This window comes from Lemur catta, chromosome 16 (assembly GCF_020740605.2).
Source record: "Lemur catta isolate mLemCat1 chromosome 16, mLemCat1.pri, whole genome shotgun sequence".
Classification (NCBI taxonomy): Eukaryota; Metazoa; Chordata; class Mammalia; order Primates; family Lemuridae; genus Lemur; species Lemur catta.
Window position 1 is genome coordinate 22,984,811 of NC_059143.1, and position 27,845 is coordinate 23,012,655.

Consider the following 27,845-nt stretch of genomic DNA (forward strand, 5'->3'; position numbering starts at 1 on the left):
CAAATAGGAAGCACAGAGATAAAAGGCACCAAGATGAATTAATCTCAGCTTGAACACAGTGAAGGAGCTAACAGACTAAAGAAGAGGGAGAGGTCAACCATGTCAAATGCAGCAGAGGCTAAGAAGGAGGACTTAAAAACAACAGCTTAAAAAAATTATTAAAACTGCCCCGGCCAGGTGGCTCATGCCTATGGAAAGCCGAGGCAGCAGGATCGCTTGAGACCAGGAGGTTGTGACCAGCCTGGGCAACATAGCAAGACTCCATCTCTACCAAAAAATTTTTAAAAATTAGCCTGGCATGGTGGCATGCACCTGTAGTCCCAGCTACTCGGGAGGCTGTGGTGGGAGGATCACTTGAGCCCAGGAGTTTGACGCTGCAGTGAACTGTGATTGTGCCACTGCCCTCCAGCGTGGGTGACAGTGAGACCCTGCCTCCAAAAAAAACAAAAAACAAAAACACAAAAAATACATAGCATACACTCTTTGCCAGGCATCCTTACATGTACTTTACATATACTAACCTATTTAATCCTCACAAGCAACGCTATTAGGCAGGTACTATTATTATTCATATTTTACAGATAAAGAAATGGAGGCATGAAATCAAGTAATTTGCCCAAAGTCACATAGTTATTAGCAAGTAGTGAAGGGAGCTAGAATTCAAACCAAGTAGTCTGGCTCCAGGGAGCTAGCTCTTGACCTTCACACCATTTAGCCTCTTAAAAATGCTAGCAGGAGATCACTGTAAGCCTTCAAGAGAGCAGTTTCATGAAAGCATTGGAAACAAAAGGAAAATAGTAAAGGACTGAGTGGATACTGACAAAGTGAAAGCATTAAGTTTCAGAAAAGGAAACTTAGTGAAACTAAGTTTCAGAAAACTTAGTTTCAGAAAAGGAAACTTGCTAAGTGATTAGCAAGGTCAAGGGAAGGTTTTTTGGAAGAGGAGGGACGTGAACATGACTGTGGCCTGAGTGGAAGAAGCCAGCAGAAATAGTTAACTAATTTAAGGCACTAAAAGAAGCAGACGAAGGAGAGAAAAGAACATGTCCATTGCTGGTACAGTTTAAGCAGAGGCTCTGAGGTGCACAGGTGCAGAACATACCCAGGGAACGACAATCCAACTTCAGTAGAGTTTGGTAGTACTAAAAAATAAGTTAGAAAGGTCCAAGTGGACGGACGGTTTGAAAAAATAAGAAGCAGGGTGAGAGGATCAGAGGTCACTGTTGAGAATGAGACACAGCATTAACAAAGGTGAGAATGGCCGAAAGTGGAAGGGTAAGAAGGCTGTGGTCTAGAGAGACGCCAGGAGAGCGCCACAGCTTCGCAGACACCCAAGGCATGACCCAGACAAAAGACAAGGGCTGGACATCCCAATGGCCACCAACAGAGATGTCAGTGGGAGATTAAAGTGGACAGGAACGTTCAGAATTCAGCACTAACTGCTGAAATCTTCCAGGGATACGGAATCTTGGAGGGCACAGGTTTCTAAAGAGAAGGAGATGGATTAACATTTACTGAGTACCTACTTTAGTCAGACACTACACTAAAGGCCATGAGTATAAATATATGTAAATATACATATATTAAATATATCTAATTTAATTCTTAAAACCACCTGCAGTTGGTGGAATGGAGACCTCCAAAAAGATATGTCCATATCCTAATTCCTAGAACCTGCAAATATGACATCAGAAAGGGGTCTTTGCAGGTGTAATTAAGTTAAGGATTTTGAGGTAAGGAGATCATCCTGGATTATCTAGGTGGGCCCTAAATCCAATGGCAAGTACTCTCAGAGAGGCAGAGGGAGATGTTACATACACAGACACACATGTGCACACAAACATGCATGCACACAAGAGAAGGCAATGTGAAGACAGCGAATGGAGTGATGTGGCCACAAGCCAAAGAAGACAACAAGCACCGTAGCTGGGAGAGGCAAGGAAGGATTCTCCCAAAGAGCCTCCAAAACGAGTGTCCGCCAACACCTTAATTGCAGACTTCTGACCTCCAGAACTCTGAGAAAATAAATTTCTGTTGTTTTCTGTCAGTGTGTGGTAATGAGTTATGGCAGTCCTAGGAAACTAATACACCACCCGTCATAGGTACAACTCTCCCCATCACAAGATCAGAAAGCAGACACAGAAGCAAGTTATAGATGTGGAATTAAAACCTCAAGATTCAAGCGTAGGCCTGAATGACTCTGGGGCAGGGATTTAGAAGCAGCAATGGTTCAAAGCTGTAGAGCAGAGGGAGGGACAAGGAAAAAGAAAATCTTCAACGTAAAAGTTATGAGGGAAGTGACAAAATGAGAAAAAGCCAGATTTCCATTAATTCAAGGAGAAAGAGGAAGCCACAAGGGACACTTAAAAGTTACAGAAGAGAAAATAATTTCCCATAGTATCTACAGAACATCTAATGGAATAAACAATATGGAAAAAAGCAAAATACTGCTACATATGCCCCTTGATATTAGCTACACATATGTGAATCGGGTATCTCTTAATTTCTAAGAATTCACAATAATCTTCTAAATATCTGTTTCAGATGCTAAAAAGTTGTCTTCTTTCCACATCTAGTCCCTTGTTCTATATATCTCCAGAAAATACTCATCTATGTTGGTAAAGGAAAAAATAATATTATCTCCAATAATAATGGTATATAAACCCCCAGGATTAAGCTAGACTATATTTGAAATATTGTTCATACTATGCCTAGGACCAAAGTATTACTTGGATTAAAAATTGAAAAATAACAAATTTTGAGGCTGTGCCAGGCTGTTAAACCAATTCTTTTATGTCAAAGTACTATTTCAACAGATATCTTACCAGGATGATAATAATTCAAAGCCAAGCATGGGCTCAAGGAAATCTGTAGTGCAAATAATTACCAATCTATAATTTACTCCTTTTTACCTTTCAAGTAAATTATGGGTCAACTAATGAATAAAGGGAATGAAAGAATTCTGTGTTTGGAGTCCCATTTTATCAAACAATAACAAATATAATGATCATATACAATACAGATCTATTTCAGATCTTAGCCAAAAGCTCAAACTTTGCAGATGTAAACACTAAAAATTAAGAAATTCTTAAAAAACAGGTGTCTTTACCACTTCCACTCTGCAATTTAACAGTCTTAAGTTATTTTTGGCGATTGTCTGTGTTTGAATACTGATCAAAGTTAAATATTTTAAAATAAAAATCAACTTTTCTAATGATCTTATTAAAGAAGTACAGGATGAAGATGTGTTTATCTACATGTGTTTATTGAGTGCCTACCATTTATCAAATGGTGCCAGGAACTAAGGAGACATTTGGGTTCCTCTGTAAAGAACCAAGATTCTAAGAGGCACAAAACTACCTAAAATATCAGAAGAACTTTTGCAGCATTCAGATCATTAGTTCAGCCTGGTTTAAACCTAATTCAAAGAGTAGACTCAGAACCTAGTGATATGAAAACCCTAACAAAAGATAGACATCAGCCCTATCATTTGTTAATTCACTATTTTTCACTTGAAATAACTACATGGCTTCTTTAAAGCATGACAGGAGCCCTAAGAGAGTTATGAAGAACATTGGGGAAAGGAGATGAGGGAATCGGGGAAGGAAGAACAGGCAATTAAACAGATTTTAAAAATCTAATCAGGCAACTCAATGACATTATGGACAAAAAGAACAAACTCCAAATAAGCATGCCCAGGAAACATATGAAATTTTTGAAAATTAGTGATTTCAGAGTACATAAGGTGAACATGAAATAAACCTCTATCCACTTAAGAATTCTATTAAACAGAGAAAAATAAAGTGTGAACTCTTTGTATTGTAAGCTTAATCATCATCTCTGATTTCCTTGTGTTTTTGCAATTAAAATACCTTTCAGAATTCCAACTTACTTATTCATCAAAAGAAAATGACTCTAAAACAGGAAACAGAGAAGGGGATGCTGGATGGGAAATAAGTTTCAAAAACTTCCAAAGCCAGAGCATATTTTCAAATCAGTAAACAAGGCATCTTTTAATTCTCTACCTTTGGTCTCTTGATTCAAACGAAAATAAAGTCCAATTTATCTTCCTATGAGTCAAACTGAAAATTATACTATAATTAGAAGTCATAATTTCTCAGTGATTAACCTAATCATCAGGAAGGCAATATATGTAACGTGATTTCAGAAAATCTTATTAACACGGCAAGCCTCAAATATATAAAAACAAAACAGGCCATAATATTTCAATTAAGATGTCATGTTATACATGACAAACTTCATATAGCTATTCAAATATACTACTATAAAGATACTATAAAAACACTTTCTTAGCCAAATGCCAGGAAATGTTTTGAAACTAGTTCCATTAGGTAATCTATAATGCTATATACTTTAATAACTTTTATTGATCTTGTTAAGTGAATTATAATGTATCTTTCTAATAATTAAAATGACCCAATCACCTAGTCACTACAGACTCATAAAGGAACAAATGATCCTGGTTGTCAGAAACAATGTATCTGTCCATGTCTCTTTTGAAGAGAATCATAGCTACCTTTATCTATCTCCAGTAAAACATGGTGTTATAAACAAATTAATCTGGTTTTCAAAAAGTAAGCTTTGTGGTACGAAAATTCAAATAATTTAATATGATCAATTGAGAACAGCAAACCTATCTATCACTTAATTTTTTTCCCCACCATTTGGGGTGTTTGTCAGAAACATAATTCCCAGGCTGCAGAATGACCTGGGTATGTGTCAAAAATGAATCCAAATCAAACCTCTGGTGATAAGACCTTTGAAATAAGCTTATTAAATCAGACCACCTTAATAAGGCTTAAGCACATTCGTATTTGGAAACCACTGCTTACAGTAATTCTCTAAATATAATTAATTAACATTTGTAACAAGCAAAATAGCAGAATCTTCCTTCCCTATTAGTTTAACTTACATTAAATATTATCTTTTATATAGCTTTCTAATGCATCCACAATTCATTCAGACATAGGAGAATCTGAGTTTCATCCTTAATGAACATACAATACGATTTAGTGGAGCCAAAGACTTTCAGAAACTCAAGTATTAATAATTAACTACGGAAACAAGGATGCAAACAAAAAGCCACATTTATTACAAATTTAATATTTAAAATTACTAAGTATATTTTCCTAAACATTTTGCTGTGCCTGACAGTCAACAATATAACTACTGATATAAATATCCTTTAAGCAACTCTCCTATTTCAACTGAGGAGGGCTCGCTGCAGCTTAACCCAAATTCTGCTAGGGCCAAAAACAAGTATGTCCACAGGCAATCTGACCATGAAACATAACAAATCAAACTGGCCCAACATAGGATGTACATGGTAAAGAAAAATAAAATTGGGATGCTCCCTGAAATTCTCCAGTGGGCCCAAGACATGAGATAAAAGTATGTAGTTAAAATTGGAGTAAATGCTTTATTTTCCAAAGGCATTTTAAAGGCATTATATGTATCCTCAGAAACCTTACTGTCAGTCTTCAGTCGAACTGATTTTCAACTTGAATCACACTATTACCTGTACATTATTCTCTTTGTTTTTATTTTCTTTTATTTTTTTTTTTTTTGAGACAGAGTCTCGCTCTGTTGCCCGGGCTAGAGTGAGTGCCGTGGCGTCAGCCTAGCTCACAGCAACCTCAAACTCCTGGGCTCAAGCGATCCTCCTGCCTCAGCCTCCTGAGTAGCTGGGACTACAGGCATGTACCACCATGCCCGGCTAATTTTTTTCTATATATTTTTAGTTGTCCAGCTAATTTCTTTCTATTTTTAGTAGAGACGGGGTCTCGCTCTTGCTCAGGCTGGTCTCGAACTCCTGAGCTCAAACGATCCGCCCACCTCGGCCTCCCAGAAGGCCGGCCCTATTCTCTTTGTTTTTATCCTGACAAAAGGCAGAAACAGAAAGAAAAGATCTTTTAAATATTAAATCACTGTGTCCTCCAGAAATTAAAAAGAAAATTAAAAAGAACAGATCAGAGTGACAAGGGGGAAAAAGAGAAAACAGGACTTGAAAGAGGTGGGCACAGGTGCTCTGCTTAAACTGGCAAGGCTCAGGCAGTGGTGTCAAAAGCCAGAGTGGTCGAGGGTGGCCGAGCAAATGGACCAGCAGGAGAATACTGCAACCACACAAAGCCTGAGGAACTCCCAAATACAACCAAGGAAACCCAAGCTCTGGAAAAATCACTCTTCCCACTCTTCTCACCTCAGCCTCCCCTCCCACCTCCACATTTCTACTTAAGACAAACATCAAAGGCAGGCTTGAAAGGAAAAAGTAGTCACAAAAGGCCATGTGGGCGGAGGGGGAGCAGGAAGAGAAGCAGGTCTGACCCTGTGCAGGGTGAGCCGGGGTGCTGCAGAGTGTAAGTGCACACTGTAAACACATCAGAGCGCAACAGCAGTTTAAGGGAATATTAGAGGTCTGTCCAGTTTCCCAAGCAAAGCACCCTTTCCAGCCTTAACAGGTCATCTACCCTGGCTTGAAAATGTATGTGGGAAAAAAACACTTATAAGGCCACTTATTTCACTGATTGCAGGTCAGTTAGCAGGTTGGGGTGGGTGGGTATGTGTGTGTGTTTTCTTTACAATAAGCCTGAAATCTGCCTCATTGTAATGACCTTTACTGCTGACGCAATCCAAAAAAAGTTTCATCTGTCTTCTAGATGGCATTCCTTCAGACTTTGGAAGAAAGAGCTCGTTATTGCCCCCAAATCTTCAATTTTCCAGGGCAAAAATGATCAGTTCCTTCAACTCAGGCACAGAAGAAAGAGTCAGGTATCCTCAACCATATATTTCAGCTCTTTCAACAACAATCTGTGAGGCTTTGGGCAAGTGACAATCTTCCAGAGCCTGTCCTTTCTTCTCCTTCTCCACAAACAAGGCTACCCTGCTGGCAGTGGGCTCAGGAGTGTGGCAGGGAGGACCCTGTGGAGCTCCAACAGTGGGCAAAGCAGTGGGCTACCTTTGTGATCTTCCTCCGGGGGCTTCTTTGCCCACAGCTTTGGCTCCAGAAACACCGATGCCTCTGTGTCCAAGGTTCCCATGTCCTTAGTCCCTCGGACAGAGAAGCACACACAGGCATTCTGGTGGGGACAGAAGCTGCCATAGCTGGAATCACCAGAGCATGAGGCCTAGAAGCACAAGTGCCCTGAGAAGCCTTGTAGTTCATCCTGAGATAAACAGGCTTTTCCTAGGATGGGTTAGGAAACTAACCACCGTAAATAACACTGCCTCACCAGGGAAATGCATTCTGTTCCCAACCAAATTCCAAATAGGGTTTGGAATACCTATTATATACAGAGACTACAAACCTAGAAGTTTCTCTTCTAAAAGTAACCAAAGACATGGCTATTTCTATCTTTAACAAACATTAAAAGGCAGCAATGATAAACATTATGGCAGAATAAGCACATCAGTACCTCATTCTGCCACATTGTTTAATAGACCTCAAATTTATTCATAAAAGACTGAGATGGACAATGGCATTTAGCATTGCCAGATTTCAAAGAATCAAATTTCCCTTCAAAGTTACCTAATTTCCCACAAGGCCATGATTTAGATTAATTTGCAGTGAAACCATATAGCTGAGTTACATATGCTACTCAAGAATGGCAATCTGACCATGGCAGGCAGTCTCTAAGAGGACAGACTCACCCCCTTGAGTGTGGACAGGACCGACTGACTCCAGTCTAACAAAGACTAGGGAGGGAAAAGGGTAGCAGAACCTCATGGGATACCTGGTCCTCCTCCATATTCTGATTTAACCCTTATGATTCCATGTTTAAAAGTAACTAAGTCATTTTCACTTGCAGGAGTGAATTTATTCACAGCCCTTTGGTCTCCTGGCCCTGGCCAGGTAAGCCTGGCTGTGTTTTTTTTTGAGTTGATATAGTCTACTTTGTGTTTCAAAGGTCTTTTTGGTTTTTTCCTCACCAAGTGCTCTGATCTACGTGGCTTCTTTCAGCAGTTCTCGCAGGTATGCCGGGGGGAGAAATAGATAAATACCATTCACCTACACGCTGACCACACCCAAGCCTCTCTCCTGGGCTCCAAGCCCTTATTTCCATCTGTCTACCCACTGACAAATTCTTCCTGGATATCCCATGGGCATCCCAACTCAACTTTTCAAAAACCAAAATAGCTCCCTCAAAACATGTGCTTTTCTATATTTCCTATTAATAGTTACCTGTTTGTCCAAGCTAGAATCCGAGCATCATCTTAAAGCTTCTCCCTTTCCTTCAAAACCACTGTTCACATATGCTTAACTCTGCCCTGATACAAACTATCAACCTTGATCCATCGTCTCAGCTACTGCAATAAATTCTTACCTGGTCTTTCTGCCACTGGCTCTGCGCCCATACCATCCTTCATGCTAGAAGGATCACTCCAAGACAAAGGACCTCATCATTCCCCTTTTCAAAACTTCCAACTACTACTCACAGAACAAAAATAGCATGGGACATGTGGCCAGTAAGGGAGGCCCAGAGGAAAAAGATGCCCGATACCATGGCCCAAATCAGAACAGCTACTGAAAGGGGCCATGTAGATGGGCACTTGGTGAGGAAAAAAACAAAAAGAACTTTGCAACACAAAGCAGACTGTAATAGCTAAAAGGAACACAGCCAGGCTCACCCAGCCACAGCCAGGAGGCCAAAGGGCTGTGATAAGAAAGCTGCAGGGCAACTAGCTACTTTCTGTGCCAGCCAAGGGAAAAACCCAGCCACATGTCAGGGGGACTTTGAGCCACCTCTCCCACAACACACATGCTTGCACATATACCCACACCAGGACCACCCGTCACCACCAACTCCACCATTCCCAACAAATAACAAAGCACTTGGCCAGGTAATTCCTCAAAGGGCCCCTAGGAATCAGATCAAAGTGATCTGATCAGATTCCACCTCTGCCCAAAGGACAAAACAGCCTGTCAGTGTGTCTAGGAAAAGTCAGGGTTTCTGGTGAGTCAATTGGACAGTGAAGTCTCCACTCTCAGGGAAGTAATGCAATCCCACCCCCCAATCATACTGCCCCACTGATTACAGGCACATCAATTTCTTTCGTAATAAGGACAGCTTTGACAAAGCTGTGTGAGCCAAGACCAGTTTCTCTCTGTCAGGAATTGTAGAGACCTCAAGTACCTGACCACCAGGGCTGGGCATGCAGAGCCCAGGAGCCCTTTTACTATCTGGCCTATCTGCTACCCCATGCCCTAAATAGTAGCCAGATGAAACTACTCCCATTTTCTGGAACCTTTGTTTATGCAGTTCCCTCTGAGTAGGATTCCTTTGCTCAGTCCTGATAAATCCTATCCCTGTTCAGTGGCCCATTCCAACCACTGTCTCCTCTGAAAATCCTTAACCAGCCCTCACTCTCCCCACCACTCCCTGCCCATGCCTTCCAGGGATCTGCTACAGCTCTTTTATGGGGCTCACACGATCACACTATGAGGGAAGGTACTGAGTCTTAGTCATCTATCTTCCATACCTCAATGTCTAGCCTCTCTTGGGGGCACCATTTGTATTTGTTGAATGAACCTGTAAGTCTATCAGCTCATCACCTTTGACATGACAGTAGGAAAATGATTATGTTGTGTTGGAAGTTGTATTGAAAACAGTTTCCTATTAAATGGAAGTCCATTCTCAAATCCAGCCAGGTCAAAACCCTGGAGGGAAACTGCATTTATCTTTTTGCAACCATGCACAAAGGTAGACACAGAATGAGAAATAATTCATGGCTGCTGCCTCTGCTGGGTGGGCTAAGGCAATCTGTCCATGGACTTCCTACGGTGTGGTGAGGGGGAGGTGTCTGCCATCCAGCTTCCCTCGGTACTAAATTCACAATGTAAAGACTAGCCCTGTGTTTTCTGCATGAATGAGAAATTTCAAGGACAACGTTTCAAGTCGTTCTTAAAATAATGAACTTTGAGTTCTATGGAACTCATTGTAGATTAAGAAAAACCCAAATAATAGCCCAGATCTGCAGTCCCCAACCTCCAAGCCAAGGACCAGTCTGATCCATGGCCTGTTAGGAATCTGGCCACACAGCAAGAGGTAGGCTGTGGGTAGGTGAGCGAAGCTTCATCTCTATTTACAGCCACTCCCCATTGCTCGCATCACCGCCTGAGCTCCGCCTCCTGTCAGATCAGTGATGGCATTAAATTCTCATAGGAGCCCGAATCCTACTGTTAATTGCACATGCAAGGGATCTAGGTTGCGCTCTCCTGATGAGAATTTGCCCGAAACCATCCCCCAACCCTGTCCATGGAAAAACTGTCTTCCATGAAACCGTTCCCTGATGCCAAAAAGGTTGGGGACCACTGGCCCAGACAATGCTGAGCAACATCAGAAAACCTTGGAAATTATATAGGTTATGCTGTCTACAACTGTATACTTACTGAGTAGGTTGGGAGGGAGGGACACAGTTGAAGGACAGCAAAGAAAAATAACTAAAATGATAGAACCTGCCTGGAAGAAAGCCCATGATAAATGTCTCTGGACAGAAAAGGTGGGGAAATATCATTGAAGTCTACCAAACAGGTTGATGTGATAGGATTAATAAGGGCTTCTTAACAGAAAAGATTTGAAATATTTATTTAGGACAAATAAAAAGTACTCTTACACAACATATATTTTAGCCATAAAAACATTTTGTCCCAAGATGTAATTCAGGCTAAAATATGAATTATTACAAGAAGTTTCTATGTATATCTGAAGAAAACTAGTTATAAGAACCTAATTTGCCTAGCACTCTGGGAGGCCAAGGCGGGAGGATCTTTTGAGCTCAGGAGTTTGAGACCAGCCTGAGCAAAATCGAGACCCCATCTCTACTAAAAATAGAAAGAAATTAGCTGGACAACTAAAAATATATAGAAAAAATTGCCAAGCATGGTGGCGCATGCCTGTAGTCCCAGCTACTCGGGAGGCTGAGGCAGGAGGATCGCTTGAGCCCAGGAGATTGAGGTTGCTGTGAGCTAGGCTGACGCCACTGCACTCTTGGGCAACAGAGTGAGACTTTGTCTAAAAAAAAAAAAAAACAAACAAACAAAAACATAATAAATAAGAAATCTACGATGAAATGGGAAGTATGCACAAAGCACTTCTTCTCTTCTGCCTCCTTCTGCCATCTTTCTGTGCTGCCATAATGGTGCGCATGAATGTCCTGGTAGATGCTCTTAAGAGCATCAATGATGCCGAAAGGAGAGGCAAACGCCAGGTTCTTACAAGGCAGTGCTCCAAAGTCATCGTCCAGTTTCTAACTGTGATGATGAAGCACAGTTACATTGGAGAATTTGAAATCATCGATGATCACAGAGCTGAGAAAATTGTTGTGAACCTCACAGACAGGTTAAACAAGCATGGAGTGATCAGCCTCAGATTTGATGAGCAACTCAAAAGATCTAGAAAAATGGCAGAATAATCCGCTCCCACCCTGCCAGCTTGGTTTCATTGTACTGACAACTTCAGCTGGCATCATGGACCACGAAGAAGCAAGAAGAAAACACATAGAAGGGAAAATCCTGGGATTCTTTTTCTAGGGATGTAATACATACTTACAAATAAAATGCCTCAGTGGACCAAAAAAAAAAAAGCATTTCTTCTGCATAACAAAGTACCATGGTTATCTCCAGAAAAAGCACTAGAGCAATTGCTGCACTATAAAGTAGTCACATATTTCATGGAACATAATTTTTACTTGAGAGAACAACTGAAAAACTATGGTATTTAAGCTTGTATTTCTGACCTACATTTTCTCAAAAATGAATAAAGTGAGCCTGACACCTCAAGAAAAACTGACAGTATTGGTTGCCAGTGATAAAATTCAGGCTTTCAAGCAAAAATCGGAATTCTAGAAAACTGCTTCCCAATGCTTAAAGATACAAAATAAGGAATTTTTTTTTTATTGCTAAATGGTACACAGTTTTGGAAATAGATTCTGCTTAATAAATTCATAGCATTTTATAAGTTTTGGTTTCACTTTTCTTTACTGGTTTTAATGACTTTGTAACATTATAAATTCTAAGACCCACAAAAGCAGAGTAGTTTAAAACACGTCAATCTAACTGCCTAGAAGACAGACATTTGCCAAAATTTTTATGACGTATCAGTGATTGTTCTATGGCAAACATTAAGCATTCAAATAAGAAAAATATATCAGTATTTCAGATCAATTAAATTTTAAGAATCTATAGATAATATACTAATGCCCTTAACAAAAATTTTTTTAAAAAGATGACTATCAAGTAAAATCTGGAATTCTGATTTCATTTGCTTAACTTTTTGAGTAACAAAACTATTAATAACACGTTACTCAAAATACTAAGTAGGAAAATTTTTATGTAAGCGCATAAAACTTTTTCTCCAAAATCTTTCAAAGTTAAATGTCTAGCAAAACAACATTCCCCAAAGATGTACAACTTTTAAAAACTTACATGAGAAAGTAAATATTGCTATAGAATGAAGAGTTAATTTATAAGACTTCTAAAATGGCAAAAACTTTTAAGAAAAGCCTTTGCTGAATATCTTGGATAATATCAAATCCACTAAGCTACCACTGTCATTAGAACTATAGGCTTTAAGAGGTGGTTTTCTTTGGGGTTTTTTGTCGTCGTCGTGTTTTTGGTCTAAAGAAAAAACTGCAATAATGTTAAAACATTCTTCAAACTTTACCCTAAAACTTCTATTTGGAGATACATTAAGGTTCCAACAACTCATGTCCTTTCAAGCATCATCTGAGCTTATACATCTTCCTTGAATCCAAAAATTTAATATAGAAAAAGTCTTGTAGTAATTGTGTTTTAAGAAATGAAGCAGTCTAGATCAGGTTTGCTTTTCCTTCCCCCCTGCAATTCATTACAATAATCCATTACACCCAAGGCAATATCTGGATAATAATTTCATCTCAGAATTCGGCAGGTGCTTTCACTCTGTAGGAGGCATTACATTTTTAGCTAACTCTGGGAAGAAACACCACCGGCTCAAAATACTAGTGACTAACAACAAATGACAGAAGATGCACACTGTCACTAGGTAATTTAACATTAAATAAACAATAACCAGGAAAAACTCCAAAAAGTTTTGGAAATATGATGTACGTTAATATCCACGTGAAGTTCCTATTTTTCATTCACTACAATAATGCCACACTGGCTCCTTTTCAACAGAAGGGAGATGAGGAATTAGGATATTTAATAAAGAAGCTAATTCAAGTAGATTTATACAAAAGTGTATTTTGGACCAAAGGTCAAAAAATAGAAGGTAAAAATTTTAAACTACAAATTGCCTTACATAATTGTTATTTTAATCACTATTTTTACCTCAGAAGCCATCCTAACAGGTAGCAGACCCAAGCAGATTAAAATAATGGAGCATTGTTTTTACAAGACAACTCATCGCCTAAAAATTCCTGAAGTATGGCACAAATGTTAATTGACCCCATTCTAAAAAAGCCACCTAGAACACTAAAATACGTACATTCTTGAACTCAAATCACATTCCTTACTGTTGGTTTCTCCGTTTTTTTTACAACCAGTTCATACATCTGAGAGTGTTTGAATAAATCTACAATTAAGCACTGAGCTTAAGCTTAAAGATGTGATATTAAATGGCTAAAGCTGTCACGGATACTCAAGAAAGTGGCCAGGGCATCCCGGGCCATCACACTTAATGTTGCTATTCAATGCATTTAGGGCAATTTTTTTAAGTTATTCAAACGTGCATTAACAAAATTCACATACCAAAGCCATGCCCTGAAGCAGTTAATTTGACACGTCTGAAATAACATTTCAAATAAAATGCTTTCTGCGGGGCCCCTGTTTAAACAGCCTCCAAATCCCAGAAGTAGCATCGTTAACATCCTGCGTTTCCTTCGGGGTGACCAGGGGAAGTGAGGGTGTGTCTCGGTGCTTACCGATGCCCGGAGCCACATAGATGAAGTAGAGACAAGACGAGGAGAGGGAGAAGAAGAAGATGAAGGCGAGGAGGGAGCGATTGGAGATCCGCATCACCCGCCTGAGCACAGACATCTTCCTCTTCCCGGCCGGCAGCTCGGGCTGCGCTCTCAGGCCGGACTCGGGGCCGCCGTCCGGGCCCTAAACTTCCATGAATGTGCTAAGAACCCCGAGACTGCAGCGGGGTCCGCGCGAGGCGGCTCTGGAGACAGGGCCCGAGCGGGAAAGGGGAAATGGGAGGGAGCGGACGGAATGAATGGGAGGCCGGAGAGCCGGGGAAGGGGAGGCGCGGGGGGACTAGGGCGAAGGGGTGGAGGGAGGAGAGGGGACCGGGGCGGGGGGCCGGGGGCCCGGAGGACCTGAGGAGGCCGAAGAAGGCGGAGGACGCGCGTTCTCTCCCCCAGGCAGCGGCGGGAGGAGGGGCGGCTGCAGGTGTGGAGAGGCGCGGGCCGCGCGCCGCGGCGCCCTGCGGAGAGGGGCAGAGAGGGGCGGCGAGCTGCAGCACGCGCGGCTCCCTGGCGGCTCCCGCAGCCGGCGCCCAGCGGCGTCCGGTACGCGAAGCCCCGGCGCTCAGGGTCCGGCCCGCACCGCCTCCTCCTGCGGGCCGCGGCGTCTCGTGCCTGCGCGGGGCTAGCGTGGGCGCCGGGGCCGCAGCCGGCGCGCGCGACGCGCGGGGGTCCGCGGGGGCCCTGGGGGCCGCGGAGCTGGGCGCTCGCCGGCAAGCAGCTTCCTCCTCATGCCGCGCCGGACCCCGGCGCCCCGCGGCCGCCGCGGGAGCCCAGCGCAGGCCAGGGCGGCGTCCCAGCCAGCGGCGAGCGCGCTCCGGCCCCGACTCCAGCCGCCGCCAGCTGCCCGCCCCGCCGCAAGGGCGGCAGCGGCATCACCGCCGCCAGTCCGGGTGAGGCGCCCCCGCCGGCGCCGCCCCCGCCGCCCCCGCACGGCCCGCGGACACCACGCGCAGCCGGGCGCCTCGCGCTGCGGTCGGAGCCCAGGAGCCCGAAGCGGAGGAGGCCAAGCGCCGTCGGAGCCGCGTCCGGGCCGGAGAACGAGGCGGACCTGAAAGGGCGGGCGCGCCGGAGACCCCAGCGGGCTCCGCGCGCTCGCTTGGAACTCGGCAGGCGGCGCTGCGCCGGGACCTGAGGAAACCTGGAGGACCCCGGCCCTCCCCTCGCCAGAACATCGCGCGTCCTGATAGGCCCGCGCCGCTGCGCGCCGAGCAACCCCCTCTTCCCGCGGTCCCTACGTCACCACGGTCCCCGGCCACCTGGGGTCCCCGCGCTCGCCGCGCTGCTGGGGGCCGAGGGACGCGTCTCGAGCCTTGGGTGCGTTCCACTCTGGGGATCGGCAATGAAGGATGATGTACCTGAAAGGAAAGAGGTACCTCAAAGAGGCGACTTCTATGGTGTCATTTCCTCCCAAAATACTCGCTTGGGGAACTAGGTGTATTTCCGACCTGGATTAATGAAAACCCCCATGTAGCCCTTCCAGTAGAAACATACTGTCAGGATATGATGTGGGCCTACGTGTGTCCTTTATACTAGGGCTTGCCTTCACATCTGGAGGGGAACACTGGGTAGCCGTGCTGTAGCTCTGTCTATGCAGGCTGAAAAGACTTCTCTGTGCAGGCAATAGACCCTTGAGCGCTGCAGCCGCATCAAGCTTCTGTAGCCAAACCATCCAGTGGTTTAATCCACCTCCCGGGCTGTGGTCTCCCGTTTGTCCAAATGCTTCTTCCTGCTAGCTAAATTAGTCCAGGTCCTTAGCTATATCACGTTTTTCCAACGGGTGTGTGCAGGTGTTTCTTTTTCAACTAATCATGCAGAACGTGGCTGGATGCCCTACTGCCATTATTTGCTGAGTATTTCCAGATCGAACAATCATTGACAGCCAGCAAATTTGGTACCTTCTTACCAAGATACCCATGCCTTAGATGTCTCTGAGATACTGCTGTGCAATGTGGAGCTTGAAACTCCTAGTTTATAAACCCAGGCCTTTTATTAACGATGAGACCCATGACAAGCTACTACTTTCTGTGAGCCTGCTTTCTCAACCCTCAAATGGTGGATGTAATACCACCTTGCAAGGCTGTAAGATAAATGGTATAACTGTGCAAAATGCTAAGCACGATGTCTGGCACATAAGAGGTTTTTATATCCCACTAGTTCACTGGATGGAATCACTAAGTTCAAATTCATTTTTTAATATTTTGCTTTTTGGAGTACTTAAAGTTACTCAATTTCTCTAGCTACTTTGATATTTAAAGTGAGAGACACTATTTTGTAATATTTTTAGATGCTTAAGGAAGGAATTTGAAATACAAAGTGGAACTTATTAAAGAAAACTCACCTGTAAAAAAAATAACAACAAAAACCTATGCAAGCAAAAGAAATCCATGAATAGTGAGGAAGCAAAAATTGTATTTCCCTCTCCAACTCGACTGACTTTTCATCTCTCTCTTTGCACCGGTTCAACTGGTTGTCTACAAAGCTAATACCATCAAGCCACTAATATAGAGAGAACTCCATACCTTTGCTGGCCTTAGCAATGGACAGTTCTTCTCAGATAAGGTAGGCTTTTTTTTTTTTTTTAAGGAAAGTTTACTATAAGATTGAGGGAAGTAGTAACATCATAGAAATTGATGGTTAATCTTATTTTAAGAAATTTGAATTGTGTGTACAGATGTACCTGGCTGGCATAGATGACTGCCACTGGTCTCTTAATTTTAACCCCAACTCTTTTGAGTTTTGTTCGGCAAGTACACCAGGGTACCTGTTGAGACTTTTTAGTTCTCTCCTAGAGTAGACTTCATATATTGCACCAGAAAAGAAGCTTAGTCAGTGCAGCCATTATTGGAAGTGTTAAGTTAAATGAGTAATGCCTATACAGAGCATGGGAGTCTGGTACATGGTAAGTACTATTTGAGTATTTGGAAAATTTATTTTTAAAAATCTCTTGTTTGGACCACTCTCTGCCCAATAGTAACAAGTGATGCTTGTCTCTTTCTGTTTAAACACCAAATTTCCTAGTGAGTCACCCATTAAGTCTCGTCTCTAATAGTCTGAGGGTCTCAGACCATTTTCCAAAGAGATAGATAAAATACTCAGAGCCCAAGAAATGCTAACCAAGCCTTTTCAAACCTGAATTATAAACTGTTACTTCCTTGGGAGCCAAGTAAGCCCCACAACACAGGAATGACCTTGCAGAAGTCTAAAAATTTAATTTTTATGACATCAAAAAGACCTTAATCTTACAATAATAAAACATAACTTACAGTAGTAAGACAGAAGTAAATTTTGTTTAATGGCTTTGTTCAAAATTTATTACTACCAAGTATTCTTTTTTATTATTTTCTGTCCATTTGAGACTCCATGCTCTTAAATATCTGGGTATCAAACTGAATAAATTAAGTCATAACCAATGGTTTTCTATTTTGTATTAATAAGAATTATGTCATAGAGATTGCAATTAAAACAAAAAAGAAAAATATAATGAGAAGGATGACATTTGGTCTGTACTGTCTAACTGAGAGAGGATGAATGATATACACTAAGTATTTGGATTAGTTCACAACCTTGGTAAACTAAAAATCAATAATTTTTTTCTGTGAATTGGGGGGAAAAGGAATGAAATAAAATATCATATAGAATCTCACTTTTATGGTTGCTAAAGTTTCAGACTTCCATATTATAATCACTGATTAAATATAGTAATTATATTTGTTTAAATAACTAAGAAAATAATTAGGTTGATGAATTACACTTAGACAACTGAATTTTTTAAATTATGTAATTGAATGTAAATTGTATGAAAGACATTGGTATGATCCATAAAATGGAATATATATATTCCAAAATGTTATGGTACAAAAACTTCTCTTAAGTGAAAATTTACATTATACATATGGTCAGAGTTCTGCTGAGAAAAAAAATACTGGTACCTGTATCTTATTTAGGTTATACTAAAGAAATTTTAAAATAAATAAGTCTTACATTTGAGAGCACATATCACTTTAAAGCCAGATTTTTAATAATCTTGTATATGAAAGAATACAGAACTTTATGATGATTCTGTATTGTAGTTTAAAAAGAAAACCAGTGTAGTGGTAACATTCCCTACTGTAGCATTTGACCCAAATTTCATACTAATCTCAAAGTGCCCTAACACTTTCATCTTAGATCCAAGATCTATTCTTTCATATCATATGAATGCCTTATAGCATTTTCAAGTATTCAAACCACTTTGATACCATTTTCACAACATCCCTTTGAGGTTGGTGTGGCAAGTATTATTATGTCATTTTGAGATGAGGAAACCAGACCTCAGTGAGGTAAAATAACTGGCCTGAAGTCACAGACTATACAGGTAGCAGAGCTGGGAAGAGAGCTTAGATTCTATCAGCCTAGTTCAGCGCCCTTTCTACAAACCACACCAGCTCCCATCTTCCCACGGATTACTTTGCCTATCAGGGTAAATGTTTTATTCAGTGTATTTTTTTTCATTTTTCTAGAAATAAATATGTGCAATCCATCTTTCAAGCTTTACCAAATTTGCCTTAGACATCTGTGTCAAGAAACTGTATAAATTAAACTACATGGTACAGTGAGAGGGAAAAACAGTAGTACATAAAGTTAAGGCCCCACTGTCTAGTCCTTGCTTATAATCACTTGATAAGTCAAAATGAGAAAATTAATGGATTGTGTTCACTTTATCCATTCTTTTTCTCAGCTTAGTCCTAGGTTTATTCAATAGATTGCTAGTTTCGCCTTAAAGGGAATCTGAGCTGCCAGCCAAAAGTCACTGATTGGCCCCTGCCTCAAGACCAGCAAATCCTAGGCTGTCTTGGAAAAACAAGCCTGCTCAATTGGAAATGAGAATTTAGTCAGAAAACTATGGGGTTGGAGGGTGGGGGAAAAAACAGTGAAAAGCAAAGACAGAAGAGTGAAAGAGTAGTTAAGTCACCCAATTCAGGGATCCGTGCCTTCCATGGAAAAGGGTGATTCTTAAGCACCCACCAGGGTAAATGTAGGAGGCTGCCTTCACCTGCCTGAGGCTTCAGCTGTCTGGGTCCCATGCAGTACCCCCAGAAGGCTGAGGGAAATCAAGTTTTGGCACATGTGTAACTCAGACACACAGGGTACCTCAACCGTTGTGCACACCAGCTGGGAAACTCAACCGTAGAGAGAAAGTCCGTAAACTTGGCTATTGAACAGACAGAAGAGTATCCACAATACTAGAGCTCCCTTGAATTCTAAACAGTGGTTAGTCCTAGGTATCTCTGAGAGATACTTTCCTTATTGACACATATATCCTTATTAAAAAGAAAACAAAAACTATTACTTGTTACAGTTCAAAATAATCAACTTATAATGACCAAAAGTCTACCCTCAGTCATTTAATATTTTAAGAAGTCATTTCCTGAACACAATTCTATTTTGATGATATGTATTAGAATCCCCAGAACCTAGCACAAAAACGGAACAATAAATAATTATTGAATTAGTGGATTAACACACTCTTAATCTCTTGCATAATTATGTATATTCCTTTGGGTTTAGTGTAACAAGGAGTACAAATTAGTTCACCTTATCTCACCCAGAGTATATTATCAAAAGCCAACTGCATAGGCGAATGACTCATAAAAATAAAAGATAAAATATGTAGATGAAAGGTAAGTATGTAATGAAAGTATTCTATCTTATCAGGAATGTTTTATAACTGTGGCCAACAAAAGCAACCCAAGAAATGCAATTATGATACAAAGTAACTTTTAATGAAAAATATTTATAGGCCATTTTCTATCCATTTATTATCATATTTAATGTCATAAGGCTCATAGGATTTTCTCAGTCTGTTCCTTTAGTGACTGAATCATTCTGGGGAAAAAAATTGGTTTCTGAGTTTTAATGGCTTAGTATTGAAGTGAGAAATAGGATTCAGATAAATCCAATAAAGGATTTCTGGAATACCAAGGTCCTGACTTAAGCTAAAATCTACAAGTTCATAATCACAGGAATGATTTTAAGTTATTATAAAAAGACATGTAAAAAATGAGAACTTTAGTTAGAGCTATTAAAAACAGAGAAAAAAGCCAAAAGATTTCAATCTGAAAAGTATGAATAATACCAATTCACCATGACCAATAAGGAACCCCCCAGAAATTCAAGCACCTGGCAACATTAGGCAAATTATTAATGTAATCCAACATATTAGATCAAAGAAAAAAAATACAGTATCTTTCTTTTTAGAATAGGTAATTGTATACATATACCACAATTTATTTGCCTATCCTATTATTTGTTAATGGACATTGCTTTTCAATTTAGGTCAATAATAAATAAAATGAGTACAAACATGCATGCATATATACATATGCATTTCTGTTGGTTATATACCTTGTAGTTGAAATTCTAGATTTTATGATGTATATATTCTCAGCTTTAAGAGATACTGGCAGACAGGTTCCCAGAGTGGTTATACCAATTTATACTCCCACCGGCAGCATTTGAGAGTTCAAGTTGCTCACATTCTCACACTTACTATAGTCGACCCTATTATTATTAGCATTTCAGGTAGAATGTAGTGATGTCTCATTTTGATTTCAATTTGCATTTTCCTGAGAGCTAATAGGATTGAGCAATTTTTCATACATTCATTTGCATACAGTGTCTTTTATAGAAGCCAGAAAAGCATTGAATACAATTAAATAATTTCTGATAAAACTCTTCATAAAATAGGGATAAGAGCATATGTTCTTTTGTAAAGAGCTATCTCAAACAAGTTGTATCAACATGATTAGTGTAGAATCCTCTCCATTCAAATCATGAAAAGGCAAGAATTAGCTAATGTACATGGATACAAAAATTATGAGGTAAAAGTAGTAGAAAGAAAGTGATAAAATCATTATTTGTAGGTTACATGATTACCCCACACACACACAAAAAAAAATGTTAACTGGAAAACCCAATAGAACTAACAGAGGAAATTAATAAAGAGCCAGTCAAAAAATACATGCACACTTATCTACTTTAGGAAGGGAAATATTAAATACATTCCTAGAATTAGAGCTCTAACAGAACTTAGTTATATGAGGTCCTATGGTTCCTATGGAGAAGTATTTTAGACATTGTACTTAAGTGATTGCTCAATCCTCAGTTTATCACATATGGCATGCTATATATCACGTGCAGCCATGCTATACTGTGGAGAAGGAATATTAATGTTATGAAGTGTAAGTCACTAAAATACGGTAGAGGGTAACTTTTTTCCTACCTTTAAGAAAAAATTCTATCCACTGCCAATAGAGAAAAGGGGCTAGAACAAATGTATTATACATATAGCAAGAAGAAAACGTTACTTATTTATTTATTAATTTTTTTTTTTTTTGAGACAGAGTCTTGCTGTGTTGCCCTGGCTAGAGTGCTATGGCATCAGCCTAGCTCACAGCAACCTCAAACTCCTGGGCTCAAGCGATCCTTCTGCCTCAGCCTCCTGAGTAGCTGGGACTACAGGCATGCGCCACCATGCCCGGCTAATTTTTTCTATATATTTTTTTAGTTGTCCAGCTAATTCCTTTCTATTTTTAGTAGAGATGGGATCTTGCTCTTGCTCAGGCTGGTCTCAAACTCCTGAGCTCAAAGGATCCGCCCACCTCGGCCTCCCAGAGTGCTAGGATTACAGGCATGAGCCACCTCGCCTGGCAGGAAAACGTCATTAAAGGCGAGACTGGCAGAAGGTGGTTTCCAGTTTAAACTAATGAAATACAAATATCTCTGCCACCTCCCATCCCTGAAATTAACAAAACATCTCCAAAGATGCCAGAGAACACCTAAAACCCTGAGTAATAATACATGAGGAAAGCCTGGGAATATGGTCTCACAGTCAGGGAAAATGTCAGAAGAGCAATCCCACTCAGCACATTTAGGACAGAGCTGTCTCAGGGAAAAATTCTCTGAAGTAGTGGAACTTCCCAGAGGCAAAACAGCCACTGCCTGGAGAGCCTCTCTTGCCTCTTTTGACAATGTGGGAGGGGAAGAGGTGTTCAAGCCACAGTGCACAACAGACACACTATTTCTGTAAGAATCAGGCTGTCAGTGTGTCATGTGGAGACAAAACCTTGGATGGCATGCAGCCCAGAGCTGCCAATTTTTATAATCTGAAGAGTAGTGAAAGCTAAATCCGAAGGTAAACATGCTAGAAAACTATATCATATGGAGATTCATTGAAAACCAGTACAACTTCTCCTAACCTGGATTAGAATCATGCCACAAAGCAAAATACCAGGGTTTTTTGCATTCGGAGACAACATCTTGTAACCCAGCTGTTCCTCGGTGCACTCCCTGGCCCATACTCCCTAATAGACCAGGAATAACTCCATTCAAAACAGAAATACTCAAAAAGGAGCCAGGATAAAACACAAAAAGAACAGGAAGAGAAAATATGACATACAAAAGGTAGATAACCACATACAAGAAAGATTATACCAAGAATGAGATTAAAACTTCAAAAGAATTTTTACATGCATACACACAACACACACACACACACACACACACACACACACACACACACATACCCCTATTAGAAGGGCTTAAGGAAGCAGACACAAAATGATCTGGCAGAGCTCAGGAATAAAAATGAAAGAAAAGAATAATATTATCACAAAAATCATGGTTACATGGAGAATAGAAATAAAAAGAAGATAACAGACATTGCTGAAAATATAGTCAGAGATGTGAGATACCAAGCTTGAGAAAACCAAGCAAAGTAAAACAATAGAGAAAAAAATATGGAAGACAGGCAACACTATTCATTATATACACATTTAGTATTGCTGAAGGAAAAAACAGAATAAATGCAACAGAAAAAAATTCAAAAATATAATTAAACAGCTAAAAAGGAGAACCTCTATTCAGTATAGATTCTCCCAGCTTCTTTTATTCCTATCAAGTCTTGCATTTGATTGATCAAGTTTTATTTCATTGTCTCTCTTTACGTAGTTTCCTATATTCTATTTCTATTATTTTATTGATTATCCTCAAATTTTACCATGTGGAGTTAAATTTTTATTATTTTTAAGTACTTCTTAAATTATCAGTGTTTTTTCTCAACCAAAGATCTAGAACAATTTAGCTTCTCCCCAGTCTCCATTCCATATAATTTTCCATGCCTACTATTTTATTTCAATTTGTTTTAAACCCCATCAAATTGCTTTTCTAAAAAAATGTTAGTGCTGTTTCTTTTAGGATTAATACTTGTGTAGATTTTTCTAAGATGTTTTATCCATTTTTCTTCTCATTATGGCTTCTTGCATCTGTTGCTTTGTATAGGCTTATTTCCTTCCTTCCTGAAGTAGTTCCTTTACAGTTCTAACAGCAAGGGTCTGCAGGTATTAAACCAAATCATTGAATATACAAATTTGTCTTTATTTTGCCCTCACTACTAAATGATTGTTAGCTTGGTATAGAATTCAAGGTTGACAGTTTTTCCCCCCAGACTTTGAAGGTATTATGTAAATGTCTTATGGTCGCTATGGCTGCTGTTTGTCTAATTGTCATTCTTTTGTAGATAATTTTTTCTCCATCATGATCACAATTTTCTCTTTTTTCTGATGTTCTGTGGTTTCAATATTTTGTTTCCGAATAATGTGTTTTTACTTATTCTTGTGAGGATTCAGTGTTACGTCTTTCTTAAGTTCTGGAACATTCTCAGCCATTAGTTCTTTGAATATTGTTTTTTACCCATTCTCTCTAGGTGCTCCTTCAGGAATTCTGTTTGGCATGTTGGATCATCCCATTCCTTCTGCCTGTTTTTTACCTTCTTCTTTAATTCTCCATGTCTTCATCTCCGTATGCATCATTCTGTTAGATCCTCAGCTGTATATTTAATTCAGCTATTGCTTCACTTTGCTATCCTTGTTTTTGATCTTTTCAATGTGTTTACAATGGAAGGAAGGCTTCCCTCTTATAAACTCAATCTAACATTTTACAAGGAAGTTGAAGGCTTAAATCAATAGTGTAAATACATATACTCTTTGGTACAGCAATTACTATTTTTAAAAATCATCCTGCAGTTCTGTTTGCACATATGTGCAAAGATATAAACACAAGGATATATGTTTGCAGCAATGTTATACATAGGGTCATAGGATAACTGGAAACAACCTAATTGCCACCAAGGACTGGGTAAATAAATTACAACAATGCAATTGAAAATTATGCTTGCAAAATTATGCTTGTGAAGGGCTAAGGTAGATTTTATGTGAGTTGATAAAGCCTGACATCTAAGGTCCAGATGTGTTTCCATTTGTATCTTTGGGATCCCTGCTGGCAACAGATAGCACAGGCAAGCTGATAAACTGTGTTTTAAAGGGAGACTATTTAAAGTTCTGGGGGAGGTGTGGAGACACCTCTAGAGATAGTATGAGATACTATAACCAGAAAAAGGCCTGAAGAGGTGAAGGAAAGGCACAATTATCAGACCTGGAAGGAGAGGGTAGTTGGAGAGAGCCACCAGCAGGACCTATGGAAGCCGGGCCAAAGTCCCACCTCACTCTTCTCATCTTTATTATCTTCCAACATGAAGCCAGAGGGGAGAGAATCTGAGCAGGGGAAGAAAGGTCTAGAGTGGATATGGAGGGGAAGTGGGAGGTACACAGCACTCTGGTTTTCAAATAATGGGGATATATTTATGCTTATATACCCAAGAAACTGGCATGTGGAGATGCCCTTGGGAAAGTGTAGCATGAGAATTAGGGTCTTTGCAGTATGGGGTGGAAAATCACACTTTCTCCGCATTCTCATTTTTACTGTTAAAGTTTCTTTTTTAAAAAAATCTTATCCATGTGTTATTCTTTTGATTACAAAGTTAGCTTGTGGCAGAATTTCTTTTTTGTTTAGCAGAACACCTTGGTAATCATCCTAGCTGAAGAGAATGAGGTCTGACAAGCAAAGGAGCAAAGAAAACAGGAAAAAACCAACTCTCTTTTCATAATAAAATTACAATTTGGGCTAAGAATAAGGGACCCAGGAATGGGTAGGAAGTGGAGAGAAGTAAAAGAATTTGAAGAGAGATAAAAGAGGTCCAGAAATGCTGACAAGCTGAGGCCTGAGGATAAAAAAGACAACAAGGGTGACAGATTTCTAAGAACAGATTCTGTAATCCTCAGTTTTATATCATGCCAGTCCTTCAGAAGAACCAGCTACTGCCTTGTGTTTGTGGTATGAGGTTAGGGTGGGTGGGAGCGATTAAAGGAACAGGGACTCTGTTTCCTGTTTGGATTGTTTTAGGACAGAGAATCAAGAAGAGCTACAGTTAAATAAACACTAAAAAGAAATAGTATCCTAAACCAGAAATTGGGACAGAACTTGACTTGAGAAAACATAAGCCCCTAGAATGTCTTCAGCAATATAGGAGAGATGCTGATTTTTGCCATATTTGAGGTCAGAGATCAAACCAGTATTAAGAAAAGAGAGAGCCTAAATAGCTGGAGCTTTGAGCATGCCTGGGGAGCTGTGTGATATATATAGAATTAAAGCATTCAAGGACATATCTGACTCAGGTATTCCTGCAGATGTCTAAGAATCCATATGGAGAAATATGTAAAGCTCTGAGCTCAACTACTTTGCATTGGCTCTTTTGCAAATCAGCAGGGTTAAGAGATTTAAATATTACTTTGAAAGTTAATAGTGCTTTATGATTCAGACAAGGCTACCAGACTTTCTCTAATCATAATAAATCATGTGTCCAGGCCCCAGATTTAAATCCTTCTTTGTTATCTCCATTTTCAACAAAAACAATATTAATCACAACAAAAAAAGCTGAATGCAAAAAATTGGTCCTAGAACTTTTGCAATAAATAAGTCAAAACATCAAGTACAAATAATAATAATTTTACAAATAGTTACCAATCTAAAGAACCTAGAAGGTTTTAAGATATCTAGGAATAATAGAATTGGTTAGGCAAAATCATTATCTTTTTATGAAAGAGCATAAGAGATCTTTCTTGTATCAAAAAAAGGTCTGCATCTGTTCTTAGTACAACTTTTGTCATGCCTTATTCCAAAGATACAAAATCTTATAAAACAGACAGATATTTGGACTTGTTTTTCTAAGAGTAATGATGTGTTTTTAAAAAGATACAATATGTAGGGTTTGCTCTCGCCTAACCTATAATAATACATAATTGTGAATTAACCCGTTGGTTTAGGGATGCCAGCAATGGCCATCGAAGAGTTTTTTGTTTTTTTTTTCAGATTAAAATTAAACAACCTATAATAGCCTCATTTGTACAATACATACAATAGCCAAGTAGGATAAGTAGCCTATATTGTTAAGAAAATTAAAAGACTGACATGATTGATAATTAATTTACAGTTTGAGAGATATATAGAGAGAAATGTACACAGGCATACAAAGTTAAATCTGTATTGGTATAACTATATTAATATTCTACCTACCAAAAGAATTTGGCATAACCTGTAATTTTAAAAAGTCACATCTACAATGCAGTGCCAAATCAGCCAAACAAGACAAATAAGACAAAAGTCAGGTAATAAATATGAAGTCATGTAATAAATATGAAACTACATGAATGTAGTTATTGTCAAGTTATAGATAGGAGCATATAGTAGAGAGGACGTTTTACTGCTTTATGAAGTATATGTGATTTAGCATATTTAAATCTGATCTATTTTCTTAACTCTACCAAATTCAAAAGGATAATAAAAGCACTTACACAATAGGGTATGTTAAGAGATATTATTTAAAACTTGTATATAAGGCCCGGAGAGCCTGTGCTCTCTATGTCATACTGGGCATTGTTTAACCAGCCCACTCATGGATTACTTAGTTATCTAGGGCAACTTTCCTTTGACTTTTATACAGACCTTTTTGTGTGACTTGTATGCAAGAGTTTAGACTCTGTCATTTCTATGTTAATTTGTAGGTAGATCCAGTGGAGCTACAAGTAATTTCTCTTACGGCCTCAAATATTATAGTTTTTTATTGTCCTAAAGAACAATCTTATTCTAACATTCCTCCTAAATACCTATAAACATCCAGTTCCTCAAAATTCTCTTTGAACCACTTTATCATCTTGCTGATTCCCTCGTTAATGAGTTAATAAATCTTTAACGTGTGTTCTTTCTATATTGGAATGAGAATCATATTTTCAGCTTTTTTAGAATTATGTTTAGACAGGTAGTTAAGATAGCAAAATTAGAAAACATGCCTAGAACATACTAAATTCTCAATAAATATTAGAATTTATTAAATTTTATGCCCTAATTCCTCCAAATTATAAGGAAAAAAATTTAGCATTATTCACAGAGGGAATAAATACATACACATGTATACAAATGTTTTTGTATATGTACACAGATATATTCACATATACATATAGGCAAAATGAGTATATGTATATAATATACATAGATGTATGTATCATATTCATCAAACATTTACTATCAAAAGTATCCTATAACTTCTAAAGAATCTCTTTCATATTCCTATGATTGACTTTAATGTTTTCTAGAAAAATATAACATTAATAACCAGAAGTAATATATTCAAGCCCAGTTTTGGCTTAGGATCTCAAACTGAAAGAGCAAAAACAGACCAAATCAGAAACAGCAATAGCAGTGTCATAAAGATAATATCCTGAGAATTGTACTAATTCAGTAAGAGAAGCTTATCAAGTGCTCTGTGAGAACTCTAAGACATTAACCATGTTAACATACCTAAATTGCAAGAGTTGTCATTCTATATGCGTCATTAGGAAACAGGAATGCCTGGTTTAAATTAGTTTTCATTTCATAAGGACTTCTACCTATGTACTTAATTTTCACAACTGTTGCAAATTGCAAATGTGATTACAGTCAATGCACAT

At 39.4% G+C, this 27,845-nt stretch overlaps 1 protein-coding gene and 1 pseudogene across 2 annotated transcripts in view; one reads left to right on the forward strand and one right to left on the reverse strand.

The window, feature by feature from the left end:
* The window catches only part of B4GALT6 (beta-1,4-galactosyltransferase 6), a 58,098-nt gene extending 42,729 nt beyond the window's left edge, over positions 1-15,369 (reverse strand). The window contains exon 1 of one of the 2 annotated variants that reach the window (XM_045527602.1): positions 15,324-15,369. Coding sequence is in view for 1 of the 2 variants with exons in the window: in XM_045527601.1 (XP_045383557.1) it covers positions 13,921-14,035 (115 nt within the window). In the remaining variant the exon portion in view is untranslated. Of the gene's footprint in view, positions 1-13,920; positions 14,276-15,323 lie in introns of those variants that run through there. The other variant, XM_045527601.1, reaches the window with a different exon arrangement.
* On the forward strand, positions 11,152-11,576 carry LOC123621690 (annotated as a pseudogene).
* Positions 15,370-27,845: the final 12,476 nt, after the last annotated feature.